Raw genomic sequence first — 15,557 nt, 5'->3', positions numbered from 1 at the left:
ATAAAGCAGTCGCACTAATTGTCTGTCAGTCAGGCATTCCATTTTCCAGATTTTTTTCGTAAAGGTAACCACAGTTATATTGACCTGAGTGATAATTTGGTGTGTTAATCAACTTACGTGTACATGACAAGTTTACAGATGAATTATGAGATATGTTCCAGCCATTGATTTTTATACGCCCGTCTATGACAGGACGTATTATGGTATACCCCGCGTCCGTCTGTCCGTCTGTTAATGTCGTACGCTACGTCAAATATCCTTTGACAGATTTTCTTCAAATTTTAACACAATCTTAATATTGATAAACCCTGATCCCCTTTCGTTTTTGACGGAATTCTGAATTGTCGTTCCAGAGTTATGGGACTTTGTTCGTCAAAATTTCGTGATTTCATTGAATGTCCTACTGTAGCTCAAATATCCTTCGATGGATTTTTTTCAAATTTCAACACAATCTTAATATTGATAAACCCTGATCCCCTTTCGTTTTTGACGGAATTCTGAATTGTTGTTCCAGAGTTATGGGACTTTGTTCGTCAAAATTTCGTGATTTCATTGAATGTCCTACTGTAGCTCAAATATCCTTCGATGGATTTTTTTCAAATTTCAACACAATCTTAATATTGATAAACCCTGATCCCCTTTCGTTTTTGACGGAATTCTGAATTGTCGTTCCAGAGTTATGGGACTTTGTTCGTCAAAATTTCGTTATTTCATTGAATGTCCTACCGTAGCTCAAATATCCTTCGATGGATTTTTTTCAAATTTCAACACAATCTTAATATTGATAAACCCTGATCCCCTTTCGTTTTTGACGGAATTCTGAATTGTTGTTCCACAGTTATGGGACTTTGTTGAATGTCAAGGAGACGGCGCTCCATGCTCATGTACTTATAAAATAAACCATGTATTCAAATACAAATAAACTGAAGTAAAAAAATGATTCAAAGGGTTATTTATTACCTTACTACTTCATTGGCGAACGACGGGCGTATCATGCGCTCATGGCGCAGCTCTTTATTGGCAAAGCTATGGGTATTGGACTTAGCATTTTTCTTTAAAATGATTTTTCTTTAAAATAAATGTTTTCTTGAGTTATAGGCCATGGACTGGGAAATTTTCTATGAATGTAATTGCATGTTGTACTGTTTTCTGGAGGGTTTTTATGAAATGCTTTCAGATAATTAGCTGATTTTTGTTATGTGAGTGCATATTGCTGAAGTGTGAGTTTCGTTCTGGTGCATTGGTTTTAGCAAAGTTATGGGCCTTGTAATTAGAAATTTTCTGGATAATTACCATTTTGCGTGTTTTTTTATGTCCCCCAGTCACTATAGTGGGGGAAATATTGTTTTTGCCCTGTCTGTTGGTGTGTTTGTTTGCCCCAACTTTAACATTTTGCTATAATTTTGGCAATATTGAAGATAGCAACTTCATATTTGGCATGCATGTGTATCTCATGAAACTGCATATTTTGAGTGGTAAAAGGTCAAGGTCATCCTTCAAGATCAAAGGTCAAATAGATAGCTTCAAAGCGACGCAGAAGGGGACATAGTGTTTCTGACAAACACATATCTTGTTATGACATGCTTTCAGATATGTAGCTATTTTTGTGTGTGTGAGTCTTAATATCAACATGACTTACAGATGAAGTGTGAGTTTCATTCTGGTCCATTGATTTTTGACAAATTTATGGGCCTTAGACTTTTACGTAACGCTTTCAGATGCTTTCCTTAGTTTTGCTGTGTTAGTCTACCTGCATGACTTATAGATCATTAATTTTAGGTGAAGAGATGGGCCATGGACTTTCTTTAAAATAACACTTCTGGAATTTTGAAGGTTTCCAAAAAATTATTTTTTTTATAAAAATCTCAACATTAATAGTTCAACACCCATGAAGCTCTATACATTGAACCTTACTAAATGTCATATTGTAATCACTTTTATTCTAAATTGTAAAGCATTTTTTGCCAAAAAGCAATGTCACTAAATTGCCTCACTTTAAAGTCAAAAGACGTGATTTTTCCTAATCCAAAGGGAACCGCTTTAATTCCCAAACTGGTGAAAAAACACAGGTCTCCTACCTCAAAAGTCAAGGTGACACTTACACCTCAAAGGTCAAATTGAACATGAATATTTCTGTCTTTGCTATTTATTTGCCATTTATTGATGGATTTCTGAAGAACTTGGCACCAATGTAAACCATCATAGGACAACATGTCACAACACCATATCCTTCCTAAAAAGTCAAGGTCACATGTTAAGGTCAAAGGTCAGATTGGATCATATAGTGGCTTGTTTTTTGCCAATAGAGGAGTTTTGAGACAATAGTGGAATGGGGGCATGTGTGCCCTATGGACACATATCTTGTTTTAGTTATACTTAGACATACAAAGTGATTTTTGCAGAGATTGTTTGAGGCAAACAATTCTACATCTCACCTGGTTAATAAACGTTAACCAATATTAATTAATCAAAAGTGATGCATAAAATTCTGCATGCATACTCATTGGTAAAATGTCTTAATATTCATGAATTAACGTGTTATTTATTAATTACAATCAATATAAAGTCCATCATACGCATTGATGGTTGTTTATAGGCATTACAGAATTGACTTAAAGGGACCTATTCACAGATTTTCTTATTTTTGAAAAATAATATGTTAAAGCGCTTTCTGGATATTGTGTGAGAGCAAATATTTTTAATTCCACTGGCTATGTAATATACTGACATGAATTCTTAAAGTATTTTCTTGTCTGCTGTTTTCAGTTGCATACCCATTTAGGTAATCGCAGTTCCATGCATTCTCTAGGTATCATGCAGAAAAAACAAATTTCTGAAATAAAACATTTTATCTTACCTTTTGATCTGTTGACCTCAAAATCAAAAGATGTCCTCCTTTCCATCCAAGTACTGTCAAAATGGTTTTATTCGCCTAGCTGGGCTTTAATTATTATAACTATTTATGAGTTTTGTTTGCAACTGTAAGTGAGTTTTTCTCACAATATTTTTTTTTTAAAGGGGCCTTTTCACAGATTTTGGCATTTTTTAACTTATTCATTAAATGCTTTATATCGATAAATGTAAACATTGGATCGTAAAAGCTCCAGTAAAAAATCAAGAATAAAATTAAAAAAAGGAAAAGAACATTGCCCGGACCAGGTTTCGAACCAGTGACGCCTGGAGTCCTGCCAGAGTCCTGAAGTAAAAACGCTTTAGCCTACTGAGCTATTCCGCCGAGTACACATGCTGATCGTATTTTATACCTTATATAAGCAATCTTCGTAGTTTCACAAAATTTAACGACAAAAACAGAACTCTTCAAATTATTCAATCGTTTCGCGTTGCAACGCTTTATAATTTTTAGGTTTTAAAATCGTCAAAAGATGCATATATAGGCTCTATTAGACCATGGTAAATGTTCAGTATTACTGTTTCCTCACAAATATCATAACTAAAACGAAAATTTGCGAATCTGAAACAACTTTTTTCAATTTTGTCAATTTACCAAAGCGTGAAAAGATCCCTTTAAATATATGCATCTTTCCGAAAATGAACTTACTCAATTATGTTTTATGGTTATCAATGTAATTTGGTTACTTAAGGCCTGAATCCAATAAGTGCAAATATGTGTTTTTAAACAGCCTTTTGCAAATTTGTTTGACTGGTTTTCATGTTAGCCAAAACTCAAACAATTGTGATGTAAGTTTAAGTCATGAAATGTTCAATTAAAATGAATATTAATGCAACTATTCAGGTTGAGGTAAATTTATTTCTCTACTAAATTGTTCTTCTTAATGACAACGTGATTTAATGAATTCGCAAATTAATAAAAATGGTCATTTTTAGAGTCAAACACAAAAAATTGTCCTCATGAATTTAGTGCATTTACCAGGATAGCAATTTATATGATTAACCCTTTGCATGCTGGGAAATTTGTCGTCTGCTAAAATGTCATCTGCAGAATTTCTTAAATTAGCATTTTCTTAAAATTTTTTCAAAGAATACTATCAGAATAGCAAACAGTTTGGATCCTGATGAGACGCCAAACTGTTTGCAAAGGCCTTCAAAATTCGGTTCCCGCACTGAAAGAGATAAAGGTTGAAGAGTTGTCTTGATATCGTTCAAAAATTAAATTTATCTTACAAGCCCTAGCTGTTACTTAACTACAACCTTATTTTTCTCCCAAGTATTCATCATAATATTCTTTTTTTTTGAGATCACCTTTCCCTTGTAACAAATTCAAAAAGTTGGTCAGTATGCCCATATTGTTTACATTGGCCCCATTAGTTTGTGTTTGGTCAAAAGTTACTTTAGCAGTGTCAGACTGAACAGGATTTTAATGGCAATAGGTCATTATCAATTGATTTTAAACATTAAGCTGAACCCAACAAGTATTTACAAACACATCATTTCATACTTGTTACTTATTGTTGTCATATATGTTGTTGTCCCCTACTGGTTTCACCGGAGGGGACTTATGGTTTGCGCTCTGTGTGTCTGTCTGTGTGTCTGTCTGTCACACTTTTCTGGATCCTGCGATAACTTTGAAAGTTCTTAATATTTTTTCATGAAACTTGAAACATGGATAGATGGCAATATGGACATTATGCACGTCATTTCATTTTGTTCCTACGTCAAACATTATGGTTGCTATGGCAACAAATAGACTAGAAATACTGCTGAAAATGGTGGATCCTGAGATAACTTTAAAAGTTCTTAATATTTTTCATGAAACTTGCAACATGGATAGATGGCAATATGGAAATTATGCACATCATTTCATTTCTTTCCTACGTCAAAAATTGTTGTTGCTATGGCAACCAAAAAAAAATAATTCTGAAAATGGTGGAATTTCTGACAATGGTGGAGCCGGTAGGGGACCATATTGCTTGACACTAGCCTTGTTACAGCCTGTTCTGCACTGCATCCACATGGAATAGCGTCCCTGATGCTGCAACATCTACCTCCCACAACAAAAAGGCTGTAACATCTACCTCCCACAACAAAAAGGCTGTAATTGGTAAATCTGCCATGTTCAGTCACAACAACCCCTCAGGCCTCACGCCTAGACCCCATTCCTCAGGCGTTTTACATCAGGATGGTCATGAGCCGACAGATTTCGTCACACAACCTGTGTCTAATTTTGACAAACTTGTCAGCAAACTGCAGACTGTGCTTCCTGGAAAGTCAAGGTTAGGCGGGCACATTCTCAACAAACCTTTGAGAGACTTCATTTTAACTAAAAATGTCATAAAAGCGGAAAGTGTCGTCCCTGATTAGCCTGTGCGGATTGCACAGGCTAATCTGGGACGACACTTTACACACATGCATTATGCCCAGTTTTCTCAGAACACGACTCATTTAAGGGCAATTAGTGCCAGTTTCACTGGTATTAATAATTTTAACATAGATTACTGTTAATGTATTGCAAATAACTTTACATTTGATTAAAATTGGTTTATAATAGCTTGGAATATTCAATAACCATGCTGAAACATCAGATATAAAAGTATATTCAAAGCCAAAAAGACAGATCAACCATTGAATGTCTTGTTCTTTTTAAAGGCTTTAGATGTCACACATATTTAGATTGTCGTAATTATTCTGGTTTGCAGTCTTGTACATTTTCGTTGTTGAAAACCAAAGTGTAATTACTGTCATTTAAACCTTGAGAAGTTATTGCTTTCTGGTTTTAACATGCGTAATACAATGTAGTACTCTTTCATTTGATCTTCAATTACAAAAAAGAATGAACATTCCATTATTTTGGGGTTTTTCGCTCACCTGAGCACAACGTGCTCATGGTGAGCTATTGTGATCGCTTTTTGTCCGTCGTGCGTTGTCCTTCGTCAACATTTTGCCTTGTGAACACTCTAGAGGCCACATTTATTGTCTGATCTTCATGAAATTTGGTCAGAACATTTGTCCCATTGATACCTCAACTGAGTTCGAAACTGGGTCATGCTGGGTCAAAAACTAGGTCACTAGGTAAAAAAAAAGAAGGACCGTGTGAACACTGTAGAAGTCACATTTGATGCCCAATCTTCATGTAACTTTGTCAAAATGTTTGTCTAAATGATATGTTGGTTGAGTTAAAAAATGGTTCCGATCCGTTGAAAAACATGGCCGCCAGGGGGCGGGGCAGTATTCCTTATTATATGGCTATAGAGAAACCTTGTGAACTATCTAGAAGTCACAACTTTTGCCCAATCATCATGAAACTTGGTCAAAACATTGGTTTCATTGATATCTCGGACAAGTTCGAAAATGGTCCAGATTGGGGAAAAAACATGGCCGCCAGGGGGCATGGCAGTTTTCCTTATTTGGCTATAGTAAAACCTTGTTAACACTCTTAGAGGCCACATTTATTGTCCAATCTTCATGAAATTTGGTTGGAAGATTGGTCTCAATGATATCTTGGATGAGTTCGAAAATGGTTACGTTTGCTTGAAAAACAAGGCTTCCAAGGGGCGGGGCATTTTTCCTTATATGGCTATATATGGCTACAGTAAAACCTTGTGAACACTCTAGAGGCCACATTTATTGTCCAATCTTCATGAAATTTGGTCACAAGATTGGTCTCAATGATATCTTGGATGAGTTCAAAAATGGTTACGTTTGCTTGAAAAACATGGCTGCCAAGGGGCGGGGCATTTTTCCTTATATGGCTACATGTATATGTGGCTATAGTAAAATCTTGTTAACACTCTGGAGACCACATTTATTGTCCAAACTTCATGAAACTTGGTCAGAAGATTCACCCCAATAATATCTTGGACGAGTTCAAAAATGATGCTGGTTGGTTGAAAAACATGACTGCCAGGGGGCGGGGCATTTTTCCTTAATTATGGCTATAGTAAAACCTTGTTAACACTCTAGAGGCCACATTTATTTTCCGATCTTCATGAAACTTGGTCAGCAGATTTGTCCTAATGATGTCTTGGATGAGTTCGAAAATGGTTTCGGTTGCTCTAAAAACATGGCCACTAGGGGACAGGGCATTTTTCCTAATATGGCTATATATCATGCTTAAGTGAAACCTTGTTAACACTCTAGAGGCCACATTTATAGTCCGATCATCATAAAACTTGGTCAGATGATTTGTCCCAATGATATCTTGGATGTGTTCGAAAATGGTTCCAGTTGGTGGAAAAACGTGGCATTTTTCCTTATATAGCTATAGTTAAACCTTGTTAACACTTTAGAAGCCATATTTATTGTACGATCATCATGAAACTTTGTCAGAAGATTTGTCCCAATGATATTTTGGAGAAGTTTGAAAGTGGTTTCAGTTGCTTGAAAAACATGGCCACCAGTGGGCGGGGCATTTTTCCTTATATTGACTTATGAATCTTCATGAAACTTTGTCAGTATCTTTGTTTAAATGATATCTTGGATGTGTATGAAAATGGTTGTGGTCTGTTGAAAAATGTGGCTGCCAGTGTGTTCACTAGTCATGAAAGTTGGTAAGAACATATTGTACTACTGACATCTTGGGCTGCACAGAACATGTCGGTTCCTTTGAATCTCAGGTGAGCGACTTTCGGTATTTCAGGCCCTCATGTTTGCAAATTCCATTATTTTGTTTTTTTGCAAACTAAAGATTGGTATTAATTGTGCTGTAGTATGTTGAGATTATCATGCACATGCAATGATATTAAAACATGAAAAAGGATTTTAGCTTTTGGGAAAACCTGGCTTATGGCCTGTGTCTTGAGTACTGTCCCAGACTAGCCTGCATAGTGTCAGGGCCCTTGTTTGGCCGTTTTAAGGGGCGAAATTTGGCCCCATTCCCCCCTTAAAATAGTATACTTTTTCCCCCTATTTCAGCTAAAAATTCCCCCCTCCAACAAAAAATATATCATGCTATTAACCTTTGATTAAATGTATATTTATGTAAATTACATTAAAATATAGCAATTTCATTTCATCACTATACTTGCATGACATACATTTTGGATACTTTCAGTTTATTTGCTACAAAAAATTCCAATTTTAAGTGTTGAATGTTTGTGGTGAAAAGATCTGCTAAAATTCCCCCTTCCGCCGAAAACGATGCGAAATTCCCCCCTCTAAGGGCCCCGGCCCCAATCCCCCAAAGTGTAGCAAGGGCCCTGAGTGTGAAAGCACAGGCTAATCTGGTACGAAACTTTATGCACATAAATAAAGCCCTGTTTAAACGGAGAACAGCTAAAAAAGTTCAAATTAATTTAACTCCCTTCCTCTATTTCATTTTTAACGGCCAGGTCCGAGTTGAGCGTACTCATACAAGAGCTAAGGCAGACAAGAGGGTCCCTGTCAGGGTTCACAGCGGAGGATATCACACAGCAGATCGTTACCATGGTGACGCAACCAGAAACAAAGTCTACTTCTGTGGTATGTGGATGAGACATTTTTTAACTATTTTCTGCTTCTGAAAATTTTGTCAGCCGCCAAAAATGTCCAGTTGACAAATTATGTTATTCAATGTAATTGATGCTCAGCGGAATTGACCTCTTCTTTTACATGAACAGATCCAGCATGAGATATGAACCTTTGTGATTATTTCAATATTTCCATTTTTTCATGGACAGGCACATTAAGGATTGCTCAAATTTTAAACATAAACCACTGCAAATATTTTAGATACCTGAGAAACCATCATCAAATAAAACTCTAGAAGATGAACTTGCGACAAGAATATCAGAGGCTAGAAAGTCTGTCTGCAAGTCTGTCGCTGACTTTCAATTTAATAAAAAGCGAATACAAGTCCTGAGCCAGTCTGAGCATGTGCTGAGTGAATGTGACGGCATTGTCTACTGGATGTCCAGAGACCAGCGTGTGCAAGGTACAAAGCACAAATTATACATGATCCATGCTCTGGGAAACCCGGGTTGAACGCATGTGTGTAAAGTGTCGTCCCAATCTGCACAGGCTAATCAGGGATGAAACTTTCTGTTTCAACTGAATTTATCTCTAAGAAGATACATCCTTTAAGCAAAAAAATATCATTAAAGCAGAAAGTGTCTTCCCTGTTAAGCCTGTGCATACTGCACAGGCTAATTTGGAACGATACTTTACACTCAAGCATTAAGCCCCATTTTCCCTTAGTGAGGCTCATATATATATATATAAATCATTTGGGGCTTGGTGTGCAAAATTCAAACAATCTATATACGTTTGGCGAAACCTGTATTAAAATCAAGAAACATTTTCAATGTGTTATATCAGTTAATAAACAAAAACAAAGTGTAATTTGAAAAATTATTTTTTCGAAAGAATAGATAAAATTGGTACACACACGGTAAATATGTCATTTAAAAATAATATGGGCAAAGCTCTTATAGTCAGATATAAGTTTACATTGAGTTAGGTGTCTGTTGAGTCTTATATATAATGGTTAAGTATGTATACATGTAGAATTGTTTTTGGGTTTGTTTGTCTAAATATCCAAGTTTTGAATTTTAACTTGAAAATAGAAGAATTGCCACTTGCAAGTAAATAATATTAGTGCACAAAGCATAGTCTAAGATTTTAATTACTACAGAGCTCATGTGATTGGTCTGTGGGATTGACACTTCAAATTACCCCATATCCCATTTCTTGGTACATGTATATGTAGGGATTCACTAACAATTTTAAGCTAGAGATGATGGGATTTGTATTTTGTGTTTTGTGATTCAATTGCCCCCCTTCCCTGGCCCCCATAGATATGTTTTTATCAGTGCTGGTATTCAATGACATCCCAAAGATATTTTGGTTTATCTTGAAATTTAATGTTCTATGTAGTAAGCATTTAGCTTATTAGTCCCCTACCGGTTTCACCGGAGGGGACTTATGGTTTTGTCTCTGTCTGTCTGTCCGTCCGTCACATTTTTCTGGATCCTGCGATAACTTTAAAAGTTTTTATGATTTTTTCATGAAACGTGGAACATGGATAGATGACAATATGGACATTATGCACGTCATTTCATTTCGTTCCTACGTCAAAAATTCTGGTTGCTATGGCAAAAAATAGACTAGAAATACTGCTGAAAATGGTGGTTTTGCTGGATCCTGCGATAACTTTTAAAGTTCTTAATATTTTTTCATGAAACTTGAAACATGGATAGATGGCAATATGGACATTATGCACGTCATTTCATTTCGTTCTGACGTAAAAAAATTTGGTTGCTATGGCAACAAATAGACTAGACATACTGCTGAAAATGGTGGTTTTTCTGGATCCTGCAATAACTTTTAAAGTTCTTATATATTTTTTCATGTTTCTTGAAACATGGATAAATGGCAATATGAACATTATGCACTTCATTTCATTTCTTTCCAACGTCAAAAATTCTGGTTGCTATGGCAACATATAGACTAGAAATACTGCTGAAAATGGTGGTTTTCTGGATCCTGCAATAACTTTTAAAGTTCTTATATATTTTTTCATGTATCTTGAAACATGGATAGATGTCAATATGAACATTATGCACGTCATTTTATTTCGCTCCAACGTCAAAAATTTTGGTTGCTATGGCAACAAGAAGACTAGAAATACTGCTGAAAATGGTGGTTTTCTGGATCCTGCAATTACTTTTCAAGTTCTTAATAATTTTTCATGAAACTTGAAACATGGATAGATGGCAAAATGGACATTATGCACGTCATTTCATTTTGTCTCTAAATAAAAAGATTTGGTTGCTATGGCAACAAATATATATAAAACAAAAAGTGGAATTTCTGACAATGGTGGAGCAGGTAGGGGACATATATTGCTTGACAGTAGTCTTGTTAAATAATAACATTGAATGGCATTGCAAGTTTTTGATTCTTAGACAAATTATTAAGTCTGTAAAAAATGCAAAATGTACATTGTATTGTCCTTATATTTTGTATACACAATTGCAGACAACTGGGCATTCCTGTATGCCCAGAAGCTAGCCTTAAAGCAGGGAGTTCCACTGCACGTGTGCTTCTGTCTGGTTCCAAAGTTCCTTGATGCCACAATCAGACACTTCACTTTCATGTTGGAGGGACTGAGGGAAGTGGAAAAGGTGTGTGTTTCTTTTGCCATTACCTTACTTTGCCGATAGACCACTAACCTCTACCAATAATGTTAAAAGGAATCTCCTTATTTTATATTTGAATTTTTTTATTTTTTGACAATCTTTGCTCGAAGGGGCTTATAGAGTGCATGACAACAAATCTGAAGATAATAGCTCGGCCTCATAACTTGTGTGGTGATTAGTCATTAAATAATTTGTTTGGCCATTCTCCCAAGACCTCATATTCATTCACTGTAGAAAAGCTATCAATTATTGGCATACGTATTTGCACATCATACTGGAAAACCAGCTTTCCAGAGATAAGTGGGAATGGGTTTTATGTTTGTTTTATGCCCTCGGTAGGATGGCATATAACAATTGAACTGTCCGTCAGTCTGTCTGTCCGTCCAAAAACTTTAATATTGCCCATAACTTTTGCAATATTGTAGATAGCAACTTGATAGTTGGCATGCATGTGTATCCTATGGAGCTGCACATTTTCAGTGGTGAAAGGTCAAGGTCATTTGTCAAGGTCAAATGTATGGCTTCAAAGCGGCGCAGTAGGGGGCATTGTGTTTCTGACAAACACATCTCTTAATATTATAAATAATTTCTCAATTCTTTAATCAACTGCTAGGAACACTCCATTTATATTGTGTTTATGTAGGTATACTAAGTATACTAATAATGCCGCCGTCATAAAAGCTACCCGAGTTCTTATTTGTTTTGTACTTATAAGTGTACAAGAACAATAATGTTTTTAAAGTAAATAAAAGACAAAACATGTATATCACCCCAGAAATTGTAGTGTTATTGATTAGTAGACTTAAATGGATTAGAAGTTAAACAAGTAATGCAGCTAAATTTGATTAATATTACGAGGTTTGCAATGCGAAACATACCACATTTTCCATGAGGTTTTGTTTATTCATGATTTGTAAATATTCAGATGTCCATGTTATCTGGAGCTCTGGTGGGTATAACTGTCTGGGAAACAGCTGTTTTCCTTAGATTAACATATCTTTGTGAGTTGGAATTCCAATTGAAACAATAAATTATATTGCATTGTTAATAATTTGTCAGGAATGCACAGAGTTGGGTATTAGTTTCCATCTTCTCATCGGTCATGCCAAGGATAGACTGCCACAGTTTGTTGCAGAGAATAAAATAGGTGGAGTTGTGACTGACTTTAGTCCACTTCGAGTTCCCATGGCCTGGGTGGATGATGTGGGCAAAGCCTTACCAAAGAACGTCCATTTCTGTAAGGTGAGGGACCTTTATTAATAACTTAAGTCAAATAAAGAGATTTGATTGTGGTTATTAAAACGGTTGATATGCCATGATCATTACATGGTTAGTTGTTTCACGAATGGCCCAAGTTTGCAATGTGGTATTCAATATGGAGTCTGCCTTGTGACCATTTGGTCTGTGGTTCGATCCCCAATATTGGAACTTTCTCATGGTCTTCTACATGTATAAAGACAAATTGTAATGGGTTTACATAGGAATTAGGACTCAGCAATCTTATCATGAGCCTAAAGCTTTCATTTCAAGTAATTGAATAAACTTGGCTGAAACTAATTAAGTACTCGATAAGTTAAAATCAAGATCTTTCTAAGAATGGGACTGTAGAATTTAACTGAAGTCAGAAATCAGGCTGTTGAATACATATTTTACTTGTTATTTTCAGGTTCATGCTCACAATATAGTTCCATGTTGGGAAGCATCTAATCAAATGGAGCATGAGTCTCGAACCATACGCTTGAAGATAAACAGCAAGCTGTCGGAGTATCTCACAGAGTTCCCGCCTGTCTGCAAGCACACATATGATGCGCCTTTTTCTCAGGTAAACATTTGTTGTACTTATTACATTTACATCCTTGTGAACATATTATATTAACATGCTTTTTCATAACAAATTATTGTATAAAAGTTTAATTTATAAGGAAATACTGGTTACCATTAACCTTTAAAGTATTGTTGCGTTTTTTGCAACGCGATCCAAACAATATTTTGTGTTTCAATGTTAATGAGTTTACATACAGTTAAACAATTCCTTTTGAGAGTCATGTTAGCTTAAAAAATTGTTTTAGATAGAAAAATTTGGAATAGCATTGCTTTGTGTTGCGATAATACATGATATTTTTAAAACGCAAACGGGTCTATATAACACCAACAAACACGTTGTTCATATTTAAGTGTGTTATTTTTTGCTTGAGTTTAAATAATTCCTCTCTAAAGTAATTTTTGTTTGTGTTTATATTTAACAAAAATATTTTGCATGAGTTTTGAGGATTTAATTTGATGCCACTTTCTAGATAAATGCAAACAGTCTTAGGATGTAATGGATTAATCTTGTGAAATAAATTTTATGAGGTTAAAGGGTTTAACCGATCACTCTTCGTAAATAAACTAATAAATGTTGAAGAATAAGCTAAATGAATCTTAAAATCTGTGTTACAATTTCAGAGGTCTCAGGCCACATATTTTACTCATTTCTGATGAAACTTTGTCAGTATGTATATATTGATAACATTTGGGCCGAGTTTGATTCTGGTTTACATGCGTCCAAAATCTACGTCACCGGGTAATATCTAAAAAAAAATATATTCACCCTGGAAGCAACATTAATGACTCAAATTTGATGAAACAAAAAAAAAAGAAAAAAAGAATGTATACCTTGAAAATGTAGACAATTATAACTTTAAGGGATGTATGTCCCAAAAATCATGTCATCAAAGTAAATCTTTAACAACCCATATTATTTTTCTAGAAGCCACATTTATGACTCTATCCTGATGAAATGTGACCAGAATGTTTATCATGTCTATATCTATGCCTCAGGCATTTCAATCTGGGGCATGCCTTGAAATCAGTTGAGCTCTTCAGGGCCATCATGGCCATCTTGTGTGTGCTTTTTACACTTCAGAGTGTAGACTGGGCTGCAGCATATTCCAGTCTCGAGGTAGATCAGACAGTACGGCCTGTAGAGTGGGCTAAACCAGGATACTTGAGTGGCATGCAAATGCTTGAATCATTCTGCAAATATCGGCTTAAAGACTATGTAGCAGACCGTAATAACCCAACTGTGGATGCTATCAGTAACTTGTCGCCCTGGTTTCACTTTGGTAACTTTATTTTTATTTGTGATGAGTTTGACTTTTGTCGAACAAAAACATAACCTTTGGTTTCAGCTTTATTTTGTTTAAAATGAATCCAATATTTATATTGCAGTCTATTGTCACAGTTTCACGACACTATTCTTCATAGAGGGAATATATGTGTACATTCTGTTTTTAAATTAAAATATTCCTCGACTTATTTTTAGCTAAAAATGGTCATGGTAAGCTTTTTTGATTGTCTTTTGTCTGTCATTTGCCTGCGATTAAGCTTAATATTCATTTACCTTGTTAACAATCTAGAGGCGCATTTATATCTCAATCTTAATAAAAGTAAGTGATAACATTTCTTCCAATGATGAATCAGTGGAGTTCAAAACTGGGTCATGTGTTGTAAACAACTAGGGCAGTATGTCAAATTAAAGTAATAGCTTGTAAACAATCTAAGTCACATTTTTTTCCCAACAGGTTCGCCAGGCCGTTTTTGTATAAGGAGACTGGTCAAATAGCATTTTCCTGAGTTTTCCATCAGGTTATTAGTTGGTTAGAACATTTCTGTCTTTGTTTTGCACCAGGCCTGGTTAATAGTTGGTTCAAACATTTCTGTCTTTGTTTTGCACCAGGCCAAGTTTATTTTATGGTAAGAACATTTCTTTCTGTGTTTTCCGCCAGGCCAGGTAATACATTGGTGAGAACATTTCTATCTGTGTTTTCCGCCAGGCCAGGTATCTATCCAGCGGGCCATTCTCACAGTGAGTCAGTATCAGTCGCTGTACAAGGCATCCGTTGACAAATATATAGACGAGGCCGTCATTTGGAGGGAACTGGCTGACAACCTTTGCTACTATAACAAGAACTATGATAGCCTTGATGGTGAGTGAGAATGTTTTTCATAGCATTAAGTAGTTATTAGTTTAAATATTAGTTAATTGGTATTTTTATGTCCCCCATCACTATAGTGGGAGACATATTGTTTTTGCCCTGTCTGTTGGTTTGTTTGTTTGTGTGTTTGTTTGTTTGCGCCAACTTTAACATTTGTATTAACTTTTGCAATATTGAAGATAGCAACTTGATATTTGGCATGCATGTGTATCTCATGGAGCTGCACATTTTGAGTGGTGAAAAGTCAAGGTCATCCTTCAAGGTCAAAGGTCAAACATATAGCTTCAAAGCGGCGCTAAAAGGGACATAGTGTTTCTGACAAACACATATCTTGTTATTTGTGGGATTATAATGAAAGGTAATAGAAAACTATTCTGGATAATTGTCAATGTGTTATGTTTTTTAAGAAAATGATTTTTTTCATACTGTTTTTTTTGTTTACATAATCAGCATATCTTTAATCCTTTAAATCAGAAAAGGAAACTGAACTTATCCTACATATCTGTGAAAAGTAGGTAAACTTAATCATTGATTTCTGTTACATTCA

At 35.4% G+C, this 15,557-nt stretch overlaps 1 protein-coding gene across 6 annotated transcripts in view; it reads left to right on the top strand.

The window, feature by feature from the left end:
• LOC127834725 (deoxyribodipyrimidine photo-lyase-like) overlaps positions 1 to 15,557 on the top strand; it is a 137,685-nt gene that overhangs the window by 1,070 nt on the left and 121,058 nt on the right. For all 6 annotated transcript variants that reach the window (XR_008028090.1, XR_008028088.1, XR_008028086.1 and 3 more), the window contains exons 2-9: positions 4,911 to 5,192; positions 8,247 to 8,376; positions 8,626 to 8,827; positions 10,873 to 11,018; positions 12,093 to 12,275; positions 12,700 to 12,855; positions 13,939 to 14,137; positions 14,849 to 15,001. Coding sequence is in view for 1 of the 6 variants with exons in the window: in XM_052360751.1 (XP_052216711.1) it covers positions 4,911 to 5,192; positions 8,247 to 8,376; positions 8,626 to 8,827; positions 10,873 to 11,018; positions 12,093 to 12,275; positions 12,700 to 12,855; positions 13,939 to 14,137; positions 14,849 to 15,001 (1,451 nt within the window). In the remaining 5 variants the exon portion in view is untranslated. The remainder of the gene's footprint in view (positions 1 to 4,910; positions 5,193 to 8,246; positions 8,377 to 8,625; positions 8,828 to 10,872; positions 11,019 to 12,092; positions 12,276 to 12,699; positions 12,856 to 13,938; positions 14,138 to 14,848; positions 15,002 to 15,557) is intronic.

Source organism: Dreissena polymorpha, chromosome 6 (genome assembly GCF_020536995.1).
Source record: "Dreissena polymorpha isolate Duluth1 chromosome 6, UMN_Dpol_1.0, whole genome shotgun sequence".
Lineage (NCBI taxonomy): Eukaryota > Metazoa > Mollusca > Bivalvia > Myida > Dreissenidae > Dreissena > Dreissena polymorpha.
Note: the sequence above shows the minus strand (reverse complement) of the source record. Positions and strands in the feature narration are given on the sequence as shown.